We start from the raw sequence: 23280 nt of genomic DNA, 5'->3' as shown, positions 1-23280 counted from the left end.
TCCATTTAAATAAATCATTAATAATTACAAAGAAATGTCTTTGTTTTGTTTGAGAATGAATTCTCAAGATCTTCCTATTGTGATAAAGACCTTTAAATTCAAAAGAAATGTCTTCATATGAGAATGAATTCTCAAGATCCTCCTATTTGTGATAAATACCTTAAAATTAAAAGGTTTAAATTCAAGATTTTTTTATTTGGGAAAGAATCTTCTAACTCATCGTTTTGTCATCTAGTTAGTTGAGATAATGTTAAATGTTTTACAGATCAAGGAGGTTTAGATATTCGAGATCTTATTTTTTTTAATAAGGATCTTCTATCAAAATGGCGTAGTAGATTTGTAACGGAGTCAGATAGTTTTTGGACATCGATAATAAGATGTAAGTATGACAATGATTGATCTGGTTGGTTTACCAAATTGTCTAATTATCCAACAAGGTGTAACATTTGGAGGAGAATTTATTTTATGTGGAAAAGTTTTCGTGAGTAGTTTAGAGTCATTGTGGGAGGGTTCTTCGATTAGATTTTGGGACGACATTTGGTGTAGTGTCAAAAGTATAACTACGACGTATCCTGAACTTGTTTCCATTGCTATATGTAGAAATGTCACAATTAAGAACATGTTTGATCATCGATCTAGTGATTTTGCTAGCCGAATTAGATATATATAGAAGAAGAGAGACGGATCTATGTAGGGGCTCGGGTGGACTGAAGCCCACCCTGGAAAAAAAATTAAGGTGAAAATGTGACATTGCCCCCTAATTTTAAAAAAAAAATCAATATAATTCACTATTTGTTTATCTAATTATTAAAGAAATTGTAAGACTTACCTCTATCCACTCGTTTTATCTAAATTTTACTCACTATTTATTAAGTTCACCCCAAAATTTTTTCAAGCCCACCCCAACCCAAGATCTTGGGTCCGTCCCTATTGATTAAACATTATGAAGACTTCGTCCCATAATAAAATTTTACTTTTGGTATAACGCAAACAAGTGTTCCCATAATGCGTTGACAATATATAAATAGTTTTTATGTGGGGCATTGCTACAAATTGTTTGATAAGATGATTCCATATAAATTTTATTGGAAAAATTTTAAGAGTAAAAGATTTCATCCAATATCTCGTTCTTTGGATGATATATGCATGAAAAAATAAATTGTATTATGACTAGTCGTATGTGTCACAAAAAAGTTGAATCGACAACTCACTTAATGTTGGATTGTCGAGGGTGACTAATATTTGAAATATTTTGTTGAGTATTATTGACATTAATTGAGTGATGTCCGAGTTTTTAGTTAGTTGCTGGAAAGTTTAGATTAATGTAACTAATATGTCAGACTTACATATTTGAGATGTTAGCATTACCTCATATTCATGACATCTACTTCAACCTAAAGCGTTCTAAGTATGAATGACAATTGGACAGTTCAAGACAAAAAATGCATTAACATCCCCGTCCCATTCGATTTCGAGAAATCTTCGCAAGTCACGGTTTATACCATATTCAAAAAAAAAATTACATAAACATAATTTTTTTAATATATTAAAAAATTATATTATTATAAAAAAATAAACTTCAAATTTTTATAAAATATAATGAATAAATATATTAGTTATTATTATATATATATATATATATATATATATATATATATATATATATATATATATATATATATATATATATATATATATATATATCTTAGTTCTAAGTGTGGATGGTTATCGGTAGGATTTCGGATCTTCCCATGAAAACAACTTCTAATCAGATCATAGTTCTTCTGAGTGTGAATGGTTATTGGTAGTATTTCGGATCTGCCCATAAAAACAATTTCTAATCGATCATAATCTAATCAAAACTTAATATTAATTATTATTTTGTATAATTTCTTAATTAATTAACAAAATACCCCCGCATTTTATTTGTATTATTCAATTATTATTATTATTAAACCTAAAAGACCTTCCTCCTTCCATCAACAGCCGCCATTTCATTTCTCTCTTCCATTTTTTCTTTGATCAGAGCTTTCAGTAGCAGGGTTTGATCAATAGGTCAAGCGCAATGTCGTTTATGCAACAGTTTAGGGTTAAGCAGAGCGTGGTCAAGCGCTCGAAGAAATACCTCGAAGAAGCTCTTTACCGCCGCCTCTTTAAGGATGGTGGATCCAAGGTTTCCGTCCGTTACCAGCTTCATAAGTTCCTCAAGACTAGGAAAAGGGTCTATAAATGGGAGGTCGGCCACACCATCAAGATCCTCCGCCAACGCCGCCGTTTCTTCCCCGCCCTAAGGGTACTGCCTCTTTTCTTCTCCAATTAGTTTTCAAATTAAGCTCGTAGTAGAATTTTTAGAATTAAAACACTAAGTGCTCACTAATGAGACCAGACGAATGATCTTCCTTTTACACTGTCAATGTAGTTTAGGGATTGAAGATTGAAATGCATAAAATATGTAGTATTATGCAAGATCTATGCTAATTGAGGAAGGGTTTTGATTTAGTAGTAGTATTAGTAATTCTTTTCACTAAGAAGTCCTAACCCATCCATTTAGGCTTGTTTATGCATTCTTTAGTTTTTGGTATATTTTCTTGATTCTTTCATCAAGCAATGTTTTGCATTGTTCTTTTTTACATACAGCTTTCGCAAACTATGGAGAAGAGGGGGATGAACAAGACAGTCAGCGATCAAGCTATGCATCTAGATATTGTTGCCAAATCATTAGGAATCGATGCCGCAGAAGATTATTTTATTGGCCTGCCAGAAGCATCAAAAAATCATCTGACATACGGTGCTCTTTTGAATTGTTACTGCAAGGAATTAATGTCTGAAAAGGCAGAGGATTTATTTAAAAAGATGAAAGAACTGGAATTCAGTTTGAACGCCATGCCTTATAACAGCATGATGACCCTCTACACAAAAACAGGTCAGCTTCAAAAGATCCTATCTATGATCGAAGAAATGAAAGCCAATGACATAACGCCCGATATATTTACTTACAACGTCTGGATGAGAGGTCTTGCTGCCGATAATGATATATCTGGCGTTGAGAGGGTAATTGATGAGATGAAGAGAGACAATAGGGTGGAGGCTGATTGGACAACTTATAGCAATTTAGCGTCGATCTATATAAATGCTGATTTGTTTGAGAAAGGAGAGAAAGCTCTCAAGGAGCTGGAGAAGAAAAATGCACGTCGCGACCTTTCTGCTTACCAGTTTCTGATCACACTGTACGGTCGAACTGGTAATTTGCTAGAAGTTTATAGGGTTTGGCGATCATTGAGGCTGGCTTTTCCGAAAACTGCAAACATTAGTTATCTGAACATGATTAAGGTGTTGGTTAACCTTAAAGATCTTCCAGGTGCGGAAAAATGTTTCAGGGAATGGGAGTCGAGTTGCTCGGTTTTTGATATTAGGATTGCGAATATCCTTATAGGTTCTTATGTGAAAGGAGGAGAGATAGCGAAAGCTGAAGAGCTCAAAGAGAGGATGAAAAGAAGAGGGTGTAATCCCAATGCTAAAACATGGGAAATCTTGACGGATTATTATTTGGAGAAAGGGAATACTGAAACTGCTGTGGGTTGTATTGGGAAAGGGATTATGGCAAGTCGAGGGGAAGGTGGCAAGTGGGTTCCATCCGGTGAAACAGTCGAAAGGGTGATGGGGCAATTTGAGGAAAAGAAGGATGTGAATGGGGCAGAAGGGTTTTTGCAGATTCTGGAAAAGGAAAATGAGAAGATGGAGGAGAAGGTTTTCGAGACACTGTTGAGAATATATGCAGGGGCTGGTAAGAAGAACCCTACTTTGCGCAGGAGAATGAAGATGGAGAAACTGCAACTAAACGAGGAAGCTATGAAGCTGCTGGACTCTGTCTGTGTTGAATGATCTCGGAATTCTGCAAAAGAATGTATGGAAAATAAAAGAGAGTTGTCCCTTCAATTCATTCCATTATAAATGGTCTAGATTGTTCACTAGAGATATTTGAAGGTTGATGGGATTCTCTGATTTTTATTCCTCTTGGGGGTACAATGGTTTATCATGTTTAAAAATTCAAAGGAATGGTACTAATTCCTAAGTTCACTTAATGTAGATTTTGATTTAATGACATTTTCTTTTTAGAAAACATAAATTTTTAGTTATTTTTATAAAATCTTACATTTCAATTTCATATGACCCTAACTAGATATTAACTGCATAACTCAATGGTTCAATTAAAGCTCCTTTTTCTCAAAAGATACTTTCGATTACAACGAATGATGATGACTACCATCACAGAAAATTGATATTTCTTGTGTTTTTGAAAAGTATCCCTTGAAGTTGAATTTGAGTCAAACTGTTGCAATTCAAGATAGAGATGCAGAACTGTTTGAGAAACCTTAGTCTTTTTCAAATGATCTAAATACCAATACAAAAGTAAATGATAACATTTGGAATGGGTAAAAGATAGTAGTAGCTTAGCAAGGATATCAATAAAAGAGCTATAAACTGAGCAAATTCAAAGTTGAGGTTCTGTAATTTGAGTGTTCAATGTGATGAAAACGCAGTTTCAATTCAGACTTTGAATTAGGAGAAATGAAAGTTTACTATGCAAGTGAAATGGAACCAAAGTGCATTCTCCACATTAAGAAATCTTTGTTTTGGGTTGTATGGAAAATATAGCACACAGAATATCCTATCTCCATTTTTTTTTATAGAAAAATATTTACACTTTGAAAAACAATTAATGTATAATGAGTTAATGAATACGAATATTGATAAATCTAATAAACCTGAAACCGCCTTAGAATCTCTAACTCAATGCAAACTGTTGTTTGGCCTGTGGAAACCCAAAACAATAGATGCACAGCAAACACTACAACCATTTGGCATTTTTGATAACCGAAATTACAGTAATTTGACAAGAACAAAGTAATGCCAACACATAGTCTTAACTAAAAAAACAACAAGACAAGTCCACTACTCCTTGGTGAAAATACTAAGCTTGTTTATTAACTACTTTCTAGGATTATGGACTTGCAGAGAAGTAGTCTCCTTAGCCCTTTTCTGCAAATTCTGGGCAATTGCATCACAAATCTCCCTTTTCCTTTTGTTCATATTATTATGGTTGTTCTTAGCTGCTAATGGCTTACTATTGATATTGTTGTTGTAGTTGTTGTTGTTGGTATTTGTGCTATTGTCATTATTATTATGGTTGGAATTATCTTTCCTACCAGCAGCAGCAGCCGCCGCCATCGCCTGCTCCTGCAGCTTATCTTTCAAGAAAAACTTCAGCTTCCATAACGTCAATTCTCCCTGCAAATCAACCACATATGAGATATATATAAGAAAAAAAGACTAAACTATGTGCATTTTCAAACATGAGATATAAAACCTGAGAATCAATGTCGAGATCCACTTCAGTCGCGGTTGGTTGAAAACAAGGGTTATCCTCTGCTACAATCAGCAGTGCTTCATTCAGATCCTCCGCAGGTAATCTGGTCAGAGTTGTAGCCAGTCTCCTTTTTTCTTCAGTCGTCATCTTCCTGAAATTAAAATAATATATAATCAATTTCAAATTATACTTCTCTACACATAATTAGGAGATTGTTTGAATAACCATGTTGTTATCTCAAAATAATTTTTTGATGTAGGTGAAATTTGGGTAAAAAGACATTATAGAATATTGTTTTTTTGTTTGTTTACATAGAGTATTGTGAATGAGAATAGATTGTTAATTAGATGGTAAAATAATTGAATTTAATCTTAAAAAAACCCATATCAAACAAAATAAAGCTAATCATATCAGCCATCAAATCATTACAAAGAATCCTGCATAAATCATGAGGAATATGACCAGATGGTGTCCCTAATTATTCCTTTTTGAAATAAGCTGTTTTATTTTTTGAAAAAACCCAAGATCAAACAAGCTCTAAGTTGTTGGGTGAGAATAATTGTTACAGTTGAGACTTTGTACTACCTGTAGTTCTGAAGGACTAGGCCTTTGAGTTCTTCCAGATGCATATCAAGCTCGTCAAGCTGAATAATTTCAATAACAGTTGAAATGTCAGCATGCTTAAAGCCATAATCCATAACAATGGTACGGCCAATTTGAAAACAATTTCTTATTTGGATCCGGATCTAGATAATAAACCGTCAATAAATTTTAGTCATTGGATCCGGATCTAATGACTATATTTCTGTTTCCAACATGACAAAAAAAAAGCGTTTCAAAATAAATTTATTTACGGTTTCTCATCTAGATCCAAAAATTGTGTGGACCTATATCCTATGATGACATTTAAAAAAATAAGACATTAGTCCTGCAAAATGGCTTCAAGATATATTTGAAAGGGAAAGATGGCTTCCAGATTTTAAACAACCTCATTGCTCAAATCGCGAGTCATTTTGGCATGAGCAACTTCCTGAGTCAGTCGCATATCTAACAGCTTCTGAGCTTCCTCTTCTTTCAGTCGTGCATCCTACAACCATGTATATCTGGAGGGTAGGTCATATGATAAAACCAGATATTTTGACTCATTATATCTTCTCCATCATTCAACATGACTAGGCGACAACTCTATCAAGTTATATTTGAGGTAAAAAAGCCAATGGTTGTAACATTACCTCTTCAGCAACCTTCGGAAATAGGTCCAGCCACCTGTCTTCAAATTTCGATAACAAATACCTTGCCATCTCATGCACATCGTGTTTTTCATCATTGTATTTCATGGCATTCTTAAATACCAACCTCACATCAGCCCATATCTCCCTCACGTGCTTGTAACCTGAACCATCTTTACAGTCCATTCTTTTCTTTATTGTACTGAAGTCCATAGGCTTCTCTATAACCTAGAAGCCGTTCAGCAAAAGGATTAGTGGAGAAATAAAAAATATTAAGAAAATAAAATAATATAAATAAATAACAAACAAGTCGCTAGTCTTCACATCTGTAATCTCAAGAAAGTGAGTTGTATTAGCATGTATGTATACACAAGCTGATGTTTCGTCATGCTAGGATGCAGATGATAAGTATTACCAGATAATAAGCAGCAAACCCGAGCAAAATTCAGATACATTAATAGATTATTGACGACGAAAGTAAAATAAGTGGAGAATAAAAAATTTATTTGAAAGAATAAGATCAATTTGTATTTTCATAACCAGTTAAATATCATCTACCACAAATATACTCTGGATCACAACCTTAATGACTCTCATACCATGTAGAAATGCAAAGAAGTATTACGTTCAAATATATACCTAAATCGTTGGAATATTATATTATCTAATATTTTAGCAAGCAAGGATTGTGAAAACATCACTGAGGGTTTTGTTATGGGTAAAAATATTTAAGTAAAACACAAAGGATACCTTGTAGTAATCATGCAAGCCAAGACCCACAACATCTACAGGTTTCATAAATGGTATTGCCCACTTGTGTTGGGAGGTGACCTGCAAATGGTAAAGAAAGGAACACCGTTTCAGAGGTGACTCTTAGAAATAAAAAACACCATTTTTTGCACTTCTAAATACTAACTCCAAGCCTAATTCATATTGCAATTCATAACCAATTAGGGTAACTTAAGTGGAAATAGTCTTGTCTAAGATATTAAAAGTCCCAAGTTCGATTCCCACTAAAAACGTCATAAGTTGAAGTGGGAGCCCATGAAATTCAGAAAGGAAAAACAACATTACAATTCATAACCTGTGTACACTTAGGACACCATTTGGAAACACTTGGATACAAAAAGCGTATCAACTAGATCATACAACATTATATGGATGAAATTATGTTTGGAAACAAAATTTAGTCATACAAATTGAGAAATTGATGTGTTGTTTATCAACTGGATCCCTGAGCATAAGGTTATCCAAAAGGGGCCTATATAATTGCTAAGAGGAAACCTTTACACAAGATTTTCCTCAACATGCCGCTACAGTACTGAAAAGAAATTATCATTTATTTGAATTCAAGACCAATAATACACAAAAGAACAAACAAGAATCTATTAATTGCCTGGGAGATTATTGTGTTGAATTGGCGCATAAGAGCCATCATTCTCTTTGTTGCTGCTTCTTCCTTATGAGGTGCATCCTGCTGTCGTTTCTTTAAGTTCGCAATGAGTTTATCCTTGTCTTTATCCTTGAGAATAGAGTTAATTTTGGAAGTGTTTTGTTCCTTTTTATTTGTTGCGGAGTAGAACTGTTCTACCTCTTTGAGCTTTTGAGCAATCTGTAAAAGTTAAGAGCCATAAAACTGAGGAAAACACGAGTGCAAAGAACTGAGAAGATTCAAACATTATGAACACAACTTATTAGTTGCTGAATAAGACAGCAGATTCAAGCCAATAGCAACTGACATGGTTCAACCAAGAAGTAACATAGGATGTACGGAATGCTAAATCTCAAGTACAAATAAGAATAAACAATAACTGACTATGGATAACATAGATCACAAAAGAAAAAATTTATGACCACTAAACAATGCCATAATTCTATTATCAAGAAAAGGAACTTACATCATCAACCTTGATCACAATTTCATCAACCTGAGAGTGATATTCCTCCAGTTCACTAGAATCTACTTGAGCATCTCCATGCAAAGCGAAACTGACATATGGAACGAAAGGATCCATTGCTTCTATCTGGACATACAACAAAAATTGGTGGAAGATTTATGAGAATTGACTATTAGGTTTACATAAGATCTCATAGAACAGTTAACACTTAATGTAAATAGTAAAAAAAATGAACTAATCCTAGAAAGAGCGAAAACTTGAAATAGCAGTGAAGTTCAATTTCTTGAAAGCATGTAACAATGTTCTTTATGTTATTTTTAATACCCACAATTCAAATCAATTCCCAGTCAAAATTCTTCATACCCATTATGTAATTTTCATCTAACCTCTATTTAAAGCTATATAACGAATTCAGTCAAAGAGTAACAGTCTTCTTTAAGTCGTCAAACAACACAAAATGCACAGCCCAGTTACAAAAACTGTGTTAATTATCTTTGCCACGGGCACCCTTCGCCACAAGCTTGAATCTTGAATAAGAAATGAAAAGTTGTAGACGCGGAAAAGTACTGATTGCTGGTTCAAATAGATTAAACATGTATTAGAATGCAAAATTCTGTCAACAAACCTGATCGAAGTGGAGAGAGTTTAAGAAAGCTTGAATTTCGACAGTTGAAAGGCCTGGGTTTGGATGTTGGCGCCTGCCTGGCGGTGAAGAAGAAGGGCAAAGGAATTGATGTCTGCTGAGGGTTTCATACTATTTCCCAAATTGTTTTATTTATTTATTTATTTTTTTGTATGACTAACCAAATATTTATTTTTATTTTATTTTTTCAATTTTGTAAAATAAATAAATATATAGGATTAGAAGTTACAGTTCTTCTAACTTCATTAATTGTATATTATCATTGTTCTATTTTTGTGCTTTACCATATAATTGTGTCTTCAAAATCCATTTAAAAACTCTATTTCCTTATAAATCATCAAATGTATAACATGTATCAATAATTTTATTAAAATGTTTATTTTGTTAAATAATTTATCAAACAAAATATATGTAAAATTTGATTTAAAAAATTATAAAAAAAATACATCCACTTTTTACCTAAAAGATTTAATCTAATTTAATAAAATCTTTTGTGTAAAATAAAAATAAAATAACTTTCTGCTTCTACTTTAATAATTTTAAAAAGTGAAGGTTGTAATAAAATTATAATTTTTGAATAACTAATTACACAAATTACATATATATTTTAATAATTACTCTTTTATACACAAAGTTATAAAACAATATAATTTTATATAATAAATAAATTTTTGGATTTCATTACCTCCATAGTTGTTTGAGGCCATAAATATGGCTCGAATTTTGAAGGATTATATGATCTTCCAACTATAAATTTTGTAGTTATTTTAATTTTTTAAAATTTACAAAAGGTCCATCATAATATTTATTTTTTAATTAATTTATAATGTTTTTAAATTAAATAATATTTAGAGACATTTTAGAGTTATTTTTTTAATAATCAAATATTATTTTTGAGATTTACACATGGAAGACTTAAAAATGCGTAATCTAAATAATAATAATATATCATTTTAAATTATTTATATAACTGTAAAACTAATTAACAATATTTTTCGAAAAGTTAATTAATAAAAAAGTACACATATTTTAATTATTTGAATACTAAGTAATTTTACAATAAAAATTATATTTAAAAAAATATATACTATTTTTTATTATAATTAATATGTCTAGAAGTCTATAATGTGTTGAACAATTAGATGATAAAATAATATTAGTTATGTACACATATTTTAATTATTTGAATACTAAATAGTTTTACAATAAATATTATATTTAAAAAAGTATATACTAATTTTTATTTATTTATTTAAATAACATTAGTTGGATCATGGATGAATGATAATAATATTAATTTTTAGTTTGTTTAAATGTTATAAATTAACATCCATTTCAACTTAAGATATATTTACATTTAAATAATTATTTTTTATAAGCAAAATTAATAATAATAATAATCAATTTTAAAAATTAAAAAATAAAAGAAAGAAAGTGATTTAAACAATCATCTCTTAATTTAATGTTTTATCTATTTATTAAAAACCTAAAAAAGAACTAGATTCAATGTACTAGATAGTGGTGTTAATAAATTAGATAGTTGGTTTATAAAACAAATAAATGTCATCTATCTATCTATGTTGTCTTTACCAAAGTTGGGTGCTTGAGATTTGCAGTATGTTGTGGGTAAGTCCAACAAATCTTGGGGCTAAGTTAGGCCCACTCCTTTTCATAACAAAATTGTATCAACTAAGTAATATTAAAATTTTAATCTAAACAATCAATTTTCTTCAAAAACAAAAAAAAATTGCTTTCATATCAAATAACCTTCAATGTCTTAACTTATAAATGTATAATAAAAGAAATATAATGTAATTTGAATAACTTGATTTAAAAATTAAAAAAGATAATAATTGAATTTATAGAAAAAATGTAGAATAGGTAAGAATATTTTTGAAATCATATATACAAGCTCTCACTCATATGATATAGTCGTCGTCGTGTCATTCGTCAATTACTTGTGGTTTTCTCCTGAAATCACGCATCATGCATGTGATGACATATAATGTACATTAAATAATTTATGAATCATTTAATGGATATACTTGTTAATTAATTATTAACAAGTATATAGTGATTAAAATATATTAATTGAATATGTGAATCTGACAGAAACATACGGACTGGGCTCTCTCACTCACATGACTAATCACTGCACTTCTGGTTTCATTACCCACTCCATCACTCAACTCCTCCAATACTCTTCTTCTTCTTCTTTTGAAGGCTTTGTTTGTTTCGTTGCTTCCCAATTCTATAACCTTATTAATAATAAATACATACACCACAACATCAATCAAACAAACCCTAATCACCTTGTTTGATTCTAAGTTCTTTTAAATAAAAACTTATCATATTATATAAATAATATTAAACTAATTGTTGTTTAAGTCTCAAATATGGATTATTTTCATTAAATAAGTCTAAAATTTTGAAGTTTTATATATGACAAAACTTTGGCCTTTCATATTTTAAGGTTAGAAATTTTTACTTTTTTTTTTTTTTTCACTTTTTACTTTTTTTCTCCTAGTCTAATAAAATAAAGAGAGAGTAGAGTAGAGTAATAAAGTTGGGGGTAGGGGTAGTAGAGTAATAATATATGATTGTGATAAAAACAAAAACTTTTTTCTCTGATCCTGGCTGGCTATCCCAACAATGGAAGCGTTTAGCTTGCTCAACTACTGGCGAAATACTAATGGTGGTGTTGCTCGTGCTGCTGCTTCTGGTGGTGGGGGACCATTACCAACCCTCATCCTTCACGCCGCCGCCGCCCCCCCTGAAACTACAACTATCGCCGCCGCCTCTGTCACTCACCACGACCAAGACGGAGGCCCATTCTTCGACCTCGAGTTCTCACTTCCAGACGAACATGGACTAAACAACAACAGACAAACTCGTCATCATATTATCCAGGAGGACCACCAACACAAGATCGAAGAAGATGAAGATGAAGAAGAAGAAGAAGAAGAGGAAGAGTGTGATTCCGACGAATCAGACGGTGAGAACGAGAAAGATGGAGAGTTAATTGAATTCGCCCTTTCTTCCTGTTCAAGCGGCGGCGGCGGTGGTGGTAACATGACAGACCCTTCCGACGATCTTTTCTTTAAAGGACGACTTGTTTCAGTCGATACTACAACAACAACGAACGCCTCCTCCGAACAACATCATGCTGCTGCCAAGTCTCAATTTCTGCAAAAATCCGCCACCAAGTTCCGGGTTCTCATGTTGAAGTTGAAGAAATCTAAATGCAATGCTGATGCCGCCGCCGCCGATGGCTCTGCTACCACCGCCAATCAACAACAGCAGCCTGCTAGCAAGTTTCTCACCGTCAAATTTAAAGTCGAAGATGTTCCAATTATGTCTCTATTTTTCAGAGACAGCAGCAGCAGCAGCAGCAGCAAGTCTCAAAAGCAGATAGCCCACCGAGAAATCCCACCTTCGGATTCATCTTCTACTGATGAGAAGCGATTCTCCAAAGATTTGATGCAAAAGTATCTCAACAAAGTCAAACCACTCTACGTTCGTGTCTCCAAACGATACGCAGATAATAATAAACCCAAGTTCCCTGAACAACAACAACAGCAACAACTCACCTTGGTCGGATCACCAAAAACGCAGAAACCAGAGACGACAGAAGTTTTGTCAGAAACCGTCGAGGAAACTCCGGTGCAACAGGGGAATTCGAAAGGTCAAAAACAGGGGAACCTGCAAGCAGGTTTGCGAGTGGTATATAAGCATTTGGGAAAGAGCCGGTCGGCTTCGTCGGCGGCTACGCCGTTGGATGCGGTAACCTCAAGACGACGGGATGATTCTCTGTTGGAACAACAAGACGGTATTCAAGGAGCCATTCTTCATTGCAAGAGATCGTTTAATGCATCCCGAGGTAATCAATTAATAAATCAATAAATTAGGGTTTATTCTTTCTTTAATGCTATTGAATTATTTATCATTTTCCTTTGTAGATTCGGCTTCTTCTTCTTCGTCCATCTTCGACCGGAATGTGAGCTTCCCGGCAATGGCACCGGAGGAATTAGAAAAGCTAGAGTTAGAGGGTTTCATTTTCAACCAGTAGTAATTGTTTAGGTAGGTAACTATTAACTTATTTTGTTACCTTGTCTGGTTCATTTTATGTACATAAGAAGAACAACAACAAGATGAAGATGATGATCGTCCTTTTTTGTCTTCAGATGTTTCAGCCTTTATTATTATTATTATTATTATTATTATATGGATTTCTGAGTCTAACTGGGCGTAACTGCAAAGCTGATAAATAAAAAATAAATTAAATAATCTATCAACATTATTACTTTTAAAATAATATTGTTCCAAATGAATTGCTTAAAAATAATATCTAACTTTGAAAGATAAAACACTTGGGAAAGGTAGATTCATAATTTATTCTTTATTTAATTTTCTAGAAGATATATTTACAAATAAACTTGGGGATTTTCGCTTTTACTTTTTGGGCTTTTAGACCCATGAAAGACAAAAAAGAGATGCTCCTTTGTATAACTTAAAACCCTTTTGTAACAGTAGAAAGGAAAAGATTGACCCCTTTTCCCCTCTTCTCTCTTAAAAGAAGAGACTCTATGTTCTTAATAAATAAATAAAATTTATACTTTGGTTGATTATAAATTTTCTATAGCTAATTTTTAAAGTAATCAATAGAGTTTGCCAAGATTTACAATCCTTTCAAAGTCGCATATACTTATCAGCATTTTGTTCATTCTCCTTTTATATTGATTTGTTTACTAAAATGTCAAAAAAATAAAAGTTAAAATAAAAAAACCTTTAAAATCAAATATAAATTTTGAGGGTCATAGTCTTATTAGCATTTTGTCCATTCTTCTTTTCTTTTATATTATTGATTTGTTTGCTAAAATGTCAATAAAATAAAACCCTGTAAAATCATTCTCCTTTTATATTGATTTGTTCACTAAAATGTAAAAGAAATGAAAGGTAAAATAAAAAACCCTTTAAAATCACATATAAACTTGAGATTGTATAAAAAATGTAGAAAAAGAATTCCGTTGCCGGGAATCGAACCCGGGTCTTTCGGGTGAGAGCCGAATATCCTAACCAACTAGACTACAACGGATTTGTTAAGAGAATCTAATATTTCTGTAGTAAACTTAAAGCAATTTTTGCAAAATTCTTTTCAGATGGATTGTATTCAAGCACATGGAAGAGAATTTGGAGTAAATAATTTCATATGGAACAACAAACTTCCCACAGCTGATAATTTGTCCAAAAAGAAAATCATATAGTTTCCTCTATGCCCAATGTGTTATAAAGATGAGAAAACTATACAGCACGTTGCTTCAATTGTTGAAGCAAGAAGATTTGGGAAAATATATGGAAGATGGTGTTTGGGTTTAGGGTTCATATGTTGAAATCATTAAAAATGTAGGTATTATTAGGCAATCTCTTTATAGGATAAGTATATTCTCAACAAGATGAGAAAGGATCTAACAAAACAGAAACAAAATTAAAGATGAATTGAATCCCACTTGAACCTGGATGGACTAATAATATAAGATGAATAACACAAGTGCAACTTCATTTGGGAGTGTGAATAAGAAATAATACATTCATGCCATCCATCACAACCTTAATTAGCTCTGAAAGGTGTGATTCTTTGTCAGACTGTAATAAAGATATCCAACTCTTCTCTTCAATGCTGACATTCTATGACTTATTTTTTTAATGTTAAAGAGAACAAGATCATCTTGTTAATCTTAATTATTTGGTATAGGTTTCATTGCTCTAATAGAATACCATTACTCTAATTGTAACCTTAGATATACTAAAATGATTGAAATAGAGCATAAAGAAAAAGAAACTCATTGAAATATGCAAATACAAGTTGGAATTAAGTAATAAATTTGATATGAAATCATACAAGAGTATCTTCTATAGCTACATGTATATACATAATATAGTATATATATACTACTAATACTAGATACAATTAGAATAAAAATGAAATTATATGCATAAAACAAAAAGAAAAAAAGAAGAGTGATTTGGTAACAGTAAGTGTCCTTTATATCCCACCAACTCTTCCTGATGCATAGAAACTAATCCCAATGCTTTTTTTGTTAGTCAAAGCAATTTAGCTTTTAACATTTCATTTTCAGTGCTTGGTTCCATTAAGGTAAGTGGGCCAACAGCATGAAACCTCTTCAATTTTGCAATTGTGTCTGTCTCTCTTCTTTACAACCCACCACCCTTTACCACACCAAACTCTCACAAGCCCATCATTTTTTTACTCTCTTCTATTCTCTTCTACTTTTACATGTTAATGGCCATCACATTAATCTGTTTTCACTTTAGTGGGGAGGGAGCATGATAAATCTTTTGTTTGGATTTGGGTTCAATATTAGAGAGCAGGTGCATACATATTATATATATATAGTAGTAGATGAACCTGGAAAGTGATTTCTTGCATCTCCTTTTTCTTCTTCCATTAATTTAGAAATGTTCTTTGTGAAATTCAAACTTAGTGGCTCCTTTCTGATTGAACTCGTAACACAGCTTTGAAAGCTCTTTACCCAATACTGGTGCACCGCAGTAAAACACTCCTGCAACAGTAAAACATCACATCTACTTTACTTTTCATTTTATTATTATTGTTGTTGTTTTCACCATGAAAAATGGACCACCTCCTTACCTATTCTTGCGTTGGAGGAGTGCTTCGTGCTTATTCTTGAGAGGACCTTTTTCCAATTAGGCCGGGCAAAATGAGTTCTCACCTGTAATGATTTGATTTCATTGGATTGGATTGGGTGAGAATTACAAAAAATTATTTTTACAAAAGATTTTCAGATTATTATAATTCATGGATGACTTATAAGTCTTACAGTTGTTCCAGATACAATGTCAACCCCGTTCTTAGCATGGTTAAGTTGTTGGACCATGGTGATGAGTGCTGATCTTGCATCTCCTTCCTCATACACACTTGTCAAGTAGTTATGCATTTCAATTACGCCCTGTAATTGAGTGAGGTGATCATCAGATAGATAGATAGATATTCAGATACATACCACCAAGGAAATATATAATAATTATTCATTCAAAACACAACAATCAAATTTAAACCTTCTTTCTTACTTACCCTTTGATCAATTTCTGCTACTTCATTCATCACTCCCTTGAACCAATCGAATGACCCTTGTTCCCTTGTTACCCAATAGAAGTAGGCATTTGTCGTCTTAACAGGTTCCTTTCTCTTAGTAGCACCAGTAGTAGAAGGATGACCATTATTATTATTATTTGAAGAAGAAGAAGAAGGAGAGTCCATATCCAAGGCCATGAGATCTGATAGTTTGTGAATCTCCGTGACAGACTCCTGTAACAATATAATATGAATCCGTTCAATGAAAGAGTCACGATCATCCATCATATATAATTATTTACATACCGCCTGCTCCTCCATCTTGAGAATGTTGTTGAGCAAGTCTTTCAATATGCTGATAAAAGGTGTTGCTCCAATACCAAGACCCACAAGCAGTAGCACGTCGTACTTCCTATAATCCTGTGCCGGAGCTCCATATGGCCCGTCTATTAAGAGCTTTGGCACACTGTTTGTTTGTTTGTTTCGCCAACAATTTCACACATAAGCATTAAAATCTGATTTGATTACATTATTTTCAAAAAAGAAAAGAAAAAGTCACCTCTTCTTCGTAGTTTCATCAGCACGAAGTAGACCACTTTTTCCTCCAACGGGAAGCTCACAGGCTTCAGAAAAAACCCTTTTAAGATCTTGTGTCCAATCACCTAGCTGTCGGACATGAACACTAAGGAAGTCATCGCCTGGGGCTGATGTTATGGAAAATGGATGCCTGCAGGAGGCAGTTTTAGTTTAAGAAATTCAAGACCTTGAGTCATTAAAAATATTAGACAATATATACATTACGTACCACTCAAATTGGGAAATGGCAGGGCATTGAACAAACATGTACTGCCCACTTTTGTATCGAAATTTTGGAGGTTTAGACATTTGCAGTGTCAAAACATTACCAGGATATATGGCAACCTGAAATGCAATGATTAGTTATTATGGTCATCAAAGTCACCTAATTAAAAGTGCATTGAATTGGAGGGAGATTGATATACTAGTAACCTTCAGAATTCGAACACTTGAAAATCCAGATCTAAAGAATCTCAGGGATCTTTCCCCTGCATAGAGCAGAACAGGAACAGCTAGATACATCCAAGTCTGCCTCCACAAGTATATATATTATGTATTCCAGGTTAGACTAAAACAGAATCTGTAATGTAATCCAAAACAAAAAAGAGAATAGAAGGATTACCGTCTTGAGGTACCATTTATGGACTAGATATAGATCCAAACCATGAACGATGAGGAGGATGTAGACAATGGCGAAAAGGTGGTGAGAGTACCAAAAGGCATTAAAGCCGGTGAATCTATCAAAAGGTTTAGGTAGCTTAATAAGGCTCCTTCTGAACCATCTTGTTGCCAGAGTGAATGCAATTACAACACATATTACCATCAAAACTCCGGTTACACCCTCAACACCTCTAACCAGATCTATATAAGTGGGTTTTTCAACACCAAAATCATTGGATAAATATTTATTGTAGTCATTCTGGGATGAATGAATCAGCCTGGGAAAGTCACAAGCTAGGTGGTTTCCGGCATGAAGTATGATACCAACCACTATGGCTGCTGCAATTACCTGAAAATAGAGATAGCTTAGTTATAATTATGAAATTAAGTTTAAGCATAGAATTAAACAAACAGTAGTAAACTACCTACCTTGTGAAAGTTGATGTTATCATCAAAAGGAATGAAATAAGCCAGCCTAGTGGACCTCAGCCATGTAATAGAATTCCTGCATACAGGCAATAAGATAAGGGCCATATTGAACTTAAGAGTCTCTGCAGCACCCTTAGCCGTGAGAAGGCAGTAATGCATGACCTTGAATGCACTCTTTTGCTTATACTGCATGAACTTCCACGTGAATAATCCAGCCATTATAAGGATCCACAATCCCAGAACCCATATCCTTCTCCAGTTTTCTTGCAAGTAGTACACAAATTTCGAGCTTACCCTCCTTATTGTCCCTCCTTTTCTCATCCCTTGAAGATTCTGGCTTAAGGCTTGACTCGTGCTGCTAAGAGCTTGACTGTAATTTACGTAAGTGTCTTTCTGAAGCAACAGAGTCTCCAGTTGCCATAACTGTATTAATTAAATTGCAATAACTCAAAATTATGATGAATTATTGTAGTTCCTGCGTAATAAACAAATTTGTGGGTAGCCCTACCTCAATGTAACCAAGTCTTTCCGGATCTAACTCTTCCATGATTAGAGCTGCGTATTCCTCTGCTTGTTCTTTCAATCTTGATAACTTGTTTGCTGAAGCACTCAGCATTATAATCTATGTAAAATATTAAGCAATTATACCCATAATCAATTAATCATCATATAAAGTCTTAAATGTAATTAAAAAACAAATAAAGAAAATTAATTGGTTAGTTCTAGAGATTCTTCTTATCTAAAAATGAAACGTACGTCAGAGAGCAATTAATTATAAATTGGAGTAGTTGATACTTGGAAAATTTCCAATAACAGAACCTGCCTAACCCAAACCGGCCTCCTTATATTATTATTATTTTGATTAACTCATCCAACAACCCTCTTGAATCCAATAGTAATTCAAACATCTATAGAAACAATTAATTTCATTTTGTGACATTATTTGCTAATAATAATAATATACACATGCAGTATCATATAATGTTATTGGGGATTTGCTTTGCGGCGGCGGAATTATTTAATTCCATAATATCTGACAGGCTGTTAATTGGTTTCATGCTTTGTTAGTGGTACGTTGAGTTAGTTAATGAAAAGAGACGTGGGAATAGTGTTTTACAGACAGAAATAATAATATTTTATTTTCATCAATAATAATATTTAATTATTTAATTACCTACCTCCTTCACTTCCTCTTCGCACATCCTCCCATCTTCATTTTTATCAACCCTAAATAATATTAAACAAAATTCAACTTTACCAATAATAATATAAATAATTAAATGTTTAACCGTCCAAAAGACCACTTTGTCCTTTATATTTTTAATAATAAAACTGAAATGGAAAAAAGGAAGAGGAAGAGATTTATTTACATGTCGAAGAAGATCTGCAATCGAGAATCAAAGCTGTCATCAGTGATCTGAGACCAGTAATCGTAAAGCTCATCCATGGCGATCTTCTCAACCTTCATTCTTCTTCGTCTGCTCAAAGCATCGAATACACCTTCTGCAAATTCTATGGAATCTTTCATTCCTGCATTATTATTATTATTATTATTATTAAGCAGTTATGATTGTGAGTGTATGTGTGTGTGAGAGAAAATTATAAATTAAAGACCTATGCATTGTGCGAATTCTTCCCGATAAAGATAACCGTCTCTGGCGAGTTTGTTAAAGTTGTTTTGTACCTCATTCCAAGCATCCACGCCGTTAGTTTTACGGTTACTAATGAATCTGAGACCTCGAAGTGCCTTCTGAGCACCGGAGCGAGTCCGATCAAGGCGAGCTCGTTGTTGACGTAGCGCTCTCGCGGCCAAGGCTGAATCCAGACCTCCGGCGGCAACCGTGGGTAAAGAAGAAGGATTAGATGAAACTATACGCGTTGCGTTCCCTTGGCCCCACGTGAATCTCTTAAGCTCCTGAGAAAACTGTTTCGCTTTAGCAACCGCTTCCGTCTTCAGCTCGTGTGAAAATTGCCGAAGACGACTCGATGAGCTTCGTCTCATCGTCGGCGATCTTGATGTTGATGTAACCGATAACGGAGTTTCCTCTCCTAAGAGTACGATCTCTCGATCGAAGTTGATGATTGCTGCTGGCTCCACCTGTTCAACGCTGCGTACTACAATTGTGTCGTCCTCTTGGAGATCGAGAATCACTTCGACAAACTCTTCCTCCATGGCGGTCGCCATTGACATAGAATCTGTTCCAGGCGAAGATCCACCGCTGACATCCGTTTTGGCGGAAAGCGAATCTGATCCCCATTTTCTGTGCAATCCCCTCATTGACCTATCAAAAAAGGGAAGCCTCTCTGAGGACTTGTTGAGAGAGAAAGGAAGTTGGAGAAAACGATAATAATATAAAGAGAGAAAGGAGAAGAGAGCTGGCGGAGGACTAAGCACGACCTAAAATGTTAAATCCAGGGGTAAGTTAGGTATCACAATGTTTTGTATTTTTCATGTTATTATTTTAAGTTCTAGTGACGAGGATATTGTTTGGAGTAAACTTTTTAAATTAAAATTAGAAGAATTTGAACTTTAATTACGTTGAATTTATGGTAATATTATAAAATTAGTGGGGTTGAGTAAACCGATCAAATCGTTCAAATCGAAACGATACCCGCTCAAACAAAATTGATTATCAAATTAAATCGGCCAAACCAAATTTCATTTTACCAAACCAATCTCAACGACTCGGATTGTCGGTTAAAAGTCACTGAAACCGCTCAAATCGTTCAAATTGACCAAATATTTAAATAAGATAGAAAAAAATTTAAACCTTAAAAAGACAAAATAAGTATATATTATAACTATTCATCTAATAATAATAAGTAGGGCGGTGCAAAAAAAATAATAATTGAAAACCGATAACTCCACCAAACCGATAGTCTATCGATTTACTGGTCAACCAGTTCTATCGGTTCGGTTAACCATTTTTTTACAGATTAAACGGTTCGATATTCGATTAAACTATTTTTCTAATGTTTTAAATGGTAAACCAATAATAGTTTAATTATATATTTATTTTATAAATATTAAATATATTATAAATAATATTTAATAATATATATTAATTATTTTTAAATTTTAAATTATAATTTGTATAAAATTATTTAAAAAAAATCTAATTTATATAGCTATTAATTTAAAATTGAAGACTTTTTGAAATATATTATAACATATTTCTAAATATATCTACAAAATATTATTATAATATATTATATTATAATAATAATATAATATATTATAATATAGATAAAAAAAATTGAGAATAAGTACAGCGCAAATAAATATTTTGAAAAAAAATATCATTTAATAAATTTAATATTTAATTTAAAATTTTATCAGATTCACGGTTAAACCGTTTAACCGACCGGAACCAATAGAACTGTAAAACCTATATTATTACTAAATAATAATTTGGGGCCGAGGGCGAGCTCAGATCATAAAGCGAATCTATGTGGCATTGCCACGCTGGATTTTTTGAATTAAAAAAAATAATTAAATAGCTTTAATCTGTTATTACTGGTCGGTTAACTAATTAGTAAAATAATAGGTAAAACTAGACTTAACCGAAATCATTTAACCGATTAATCACACCCCTAATAATAAGTGAATATCGTGAACTTGTTTATAGATTATAAAAATGAACTATTATTAATAGGATACCAATTTAATTTTAAAATTGTTGATTCAATTCTAGTGTAACGTTTAGTTTAAAAAATAATAATGCAGTGTAATTGTATTTTTTAAAGTATGATACTTATTTCATTAATTATGGTATTGAATTTTATTCATAATATTTATATATTTTATATACATGAAAATATGTTTGGACTCTTATTGATATGTCTATTTGAACAAACTAAATCGATCATTTAACAATACTATAATCAAACCGACAGTTTAAAATTTAATAAACTGATGTTAACGATTTAGATGTGCATTTTTGTCAATAAACTGATCAAAATAACTGCTTATACTCTTAAAATTAGTCTAATATTATTCATTCAACTATTTGTTGGTTTTTTCTTTGTCAAGGTGTTTTGTGGGCTCTCTCATTTATAAAACTGGAATTTTAAATGATCCAACTAACTTAAGACTACAGGTAAATAATCCAACTAACTTAAGACTTCAGGTGAATTCATTAGTCAAAACCTTTTCCATTGAATTAGTTGGGTAAGTATCATACATTGAAGAAAGTTATAACAATCTTTCTTTGGTTGAACAAAGTTGATTTCAATTTATTCAAAATGGTCATTTAAGCCACCAATGACATTTAATATGTATTAAGTATAATACAAATTATTAATAAAAATAAATAATAAGAATGATATGATTTTTTCTTTTTATAGACTATAACTAAGACATCCGTACACCTGAACACAATATATATTTAACAACGTTGCGGTCAACATGATTATTGAAATGTTATAAGAAACATATCGCTAATTTCTACGTTGTGAGAAAGAAGCTTACCAACTTTTTACCTACTTTAAAAAAATGAAAATGAATGTTTTATTGAGAAGTTTTAGATTCAAATGGACTTAATTGATCATAAAAGTCTTTATACTTGAAAATTAAGATTTGAGTCTCTATTAGTTCATTAAACTCTATTTAGTTTCTTGTTAACTTAGATAACCCATTACAAATTAGGTAATGACTTGATTTTAATAATTTTTAGATAATATTTATATCTATCTAACCATGCATGGCTGCTTTAATTTTGTGTCAACTATAAAATAATAAAAATGTTTTATCAAAGTTAAAAAATTGCTTCTCTCTTCAACTATATATATTAATACATTTTAATGATGCAATATATAATACCAAAACAACCTTTATAATCTATCTTGCTAAAGATAGATAGCCTTTAATAAGAGATCTATTTTGATATATAATTAAGTTTATCTATTTTAATATATATTATAAAATAATAAAAAAAAACAAGCTCTTATGATTTAACAATTAACACCTTCTCTCTTTCCCCAACCAACTTCATCACAAAATAAAATATATTAAACCATTTAAAGTACTTGGATGTATTCATTATTTAAAATTGATCTATAATTGACTTTTATTGTGCATATGATTAGATTATCAATTTTAATATATATAGTATGTACTTTGTTTGATAATTGCAAAGATTAATAAATGTAATTTTATTATAGAAAAAATACATCTTAATTAATGTATTAGATTACTATAATTACTGTAATCAAATTAGTTTGTTCATTTAATATATATATATATATATATATATATATATATATATATATATATATATATATATATATATATATATATATATATATATATATATATATATATATATATATATATATATATAAGTGTTTAATTTACATGGTGT

The 23280-nt window shown here is 32.1% G+C and overlaps 3 protein-coding genes, 1 non-coding gene and 1 pseudogene across 4 annotated transcripts; 2 read left to right on the top strand and 3 right to left on the bottom strand.

The window, feature by feature from the left end:
- The first annotated feature begins 1971 nt into the window (after nucleotides 1-1971).
- Nucleotides 1972-4165, top strand: LOC124945437 (pentatricopeptide repeat-containing protein At1g60770). The gene is made up of 2 exons (XM_047485879.1): nucleotides 1972-2293; nucleotides 2638-4165. Exons 1-2 carry the CDS (start codon nucleotides 2066-2068, stop codon nucleotides 3880-3882), a joined length of 1473 nt encoding a protein of 490 aa, XP_047341835.1. The 5' UTR covers nucleotides 1972-2065; the 3' UTR covers nucleotides 3883-4165.
- A 673-nt stretch (nucleotides 4166-4838) lies between these two features.
- LOC124945359 (transcription factor GTE1-like) lies at nucleotides 4839-9249 on the bottom strand. The gene is made up of 9 exons (XM_047485781.1): nucleotides 9121-9249; nucleotides 8496-8621; nucleotides 7994-8209; nucleotides 7348-7428; nucleotides 6601-6825; nucleotides 6357-6455; nucleotides 5954-6012; nucleotides 5369-5519; nucleotides 4839-5289 (listed from the first exon to the last, which is right to left on the bottom strand). Exons 2-9 carry the CDS (start codon nucleotides 8610-8612, stop codon nucleotides 4990-4992), a joined length of 1248 nt encoding a protein of 415 aa, XP_047341737.1. The 5' UTR covers nucleotides 8613-8621; nucleotides 9121-9249; the 3' UTR covers nucleotides 4839-4989.
- A 2541-nt stretch (nucleotides 9250-11790) lies between these two features.
- Nucleotides 11791-13207, top strand: LOC124910133 (probable membrane-associated kinase regulator 2). The gene is made up of 2 exons (XM_047450748.1): nucleotides 11791-13018; nucleotides 13098-13207. Exons 1-2 carry the CDS (start codon nucleotides 11791-11793, stop codon nucleotides 13205-13207), a joined length of 1338 nt encoding a protein of 445 aa, XP_047306704.1.
- A 953-nt stretch (nucleotides 13208-14160) lies between these two features.
- Nucleotides 14161-14233, bottom strand: TRNAE-CUC. The gene has a single exon. It is a non-coding gene; the product is annotated as a tRNA-Glu (tRNA).
- A 1273-nt stretch (nucleotides 14234-15506) lies between these two features.
- On the bottom strand, nucleotides 15507-20195 carry LOC124945337 (annotated as a pseudogene).
- Nucleotides 20196-23280: the final 3085 nt, after the last annotated feature.

The sequence above is a fragment of the Impatiens glandulifera genome, chromosome 7 (assembly GCF_907164915.1).
Source record: "Impatiens glandulifera chromosome 7, dImpGla2.1, whole genome shotgun sequence".
In the NCBI taxonomy this organism is placed as follows: domain Eukaryota; kingdom Viridiplantae; phylum Streptophyta; class Magnoliopsida; order Ericales; family Balsaminaceae; genus Impatiens; species Impatiens glandulifera.
The sequence above is the reverse complement of the archived record's forward strand: the minus strand, read 5'-3'. Positions and strand labels throughout refer to the sequence as shown.

Coding starts and splice junctions, on each gene's coding strand:
- LOC124945359 (XM_047485781.1), bottom strand. CDS start 8,612: ATGGATCCTTTCGTTCCATATGTCAGTTTCGCTTTGCATGGAGATGCT. Junction 8,210..8,495: donor TTGTGATCAAGGTTGATGAT/GTAAGTTCCTTT, acceptor TAACTTTTACAG/ATTGCTCAAAAGCTCAAAGA. Junction 7,429..7,993: donor TCAACACAATAATCTCCCAG/GCAATTAATAGA, acceptor TACCATTTGCAG/GTCACCTCCCAACACAAGTG.
- LOC124945437 (XM_047485879.1), top strand. CDS start 2,066: ATGTCGTTTATGCAACAGTTTAGGGTTAAGCAGAGCGTGGTCAAGCGC. Junction 2,294..2,637: donor GTTTCTTCCCCGCCCTAAGG/GTACTGCCTCTT, acceptor TTTTACATACAG/CTTTCGCAAACTATGGAGAA.
- LOC124910133 (XM_047450748.1), top strand. CDS start 11,791: ATGGAAGCGTTTAGCTTGCTCAACTACTGGCGAAATACTAATGGTGGT. Junction 13,019..13,097: donor ATCGTTTAATGCATCCCGAG/GTAATCAATTAA, acceptor TTTCCTTTGTAG/ATTCGGCTTCTTCTTCTTCG.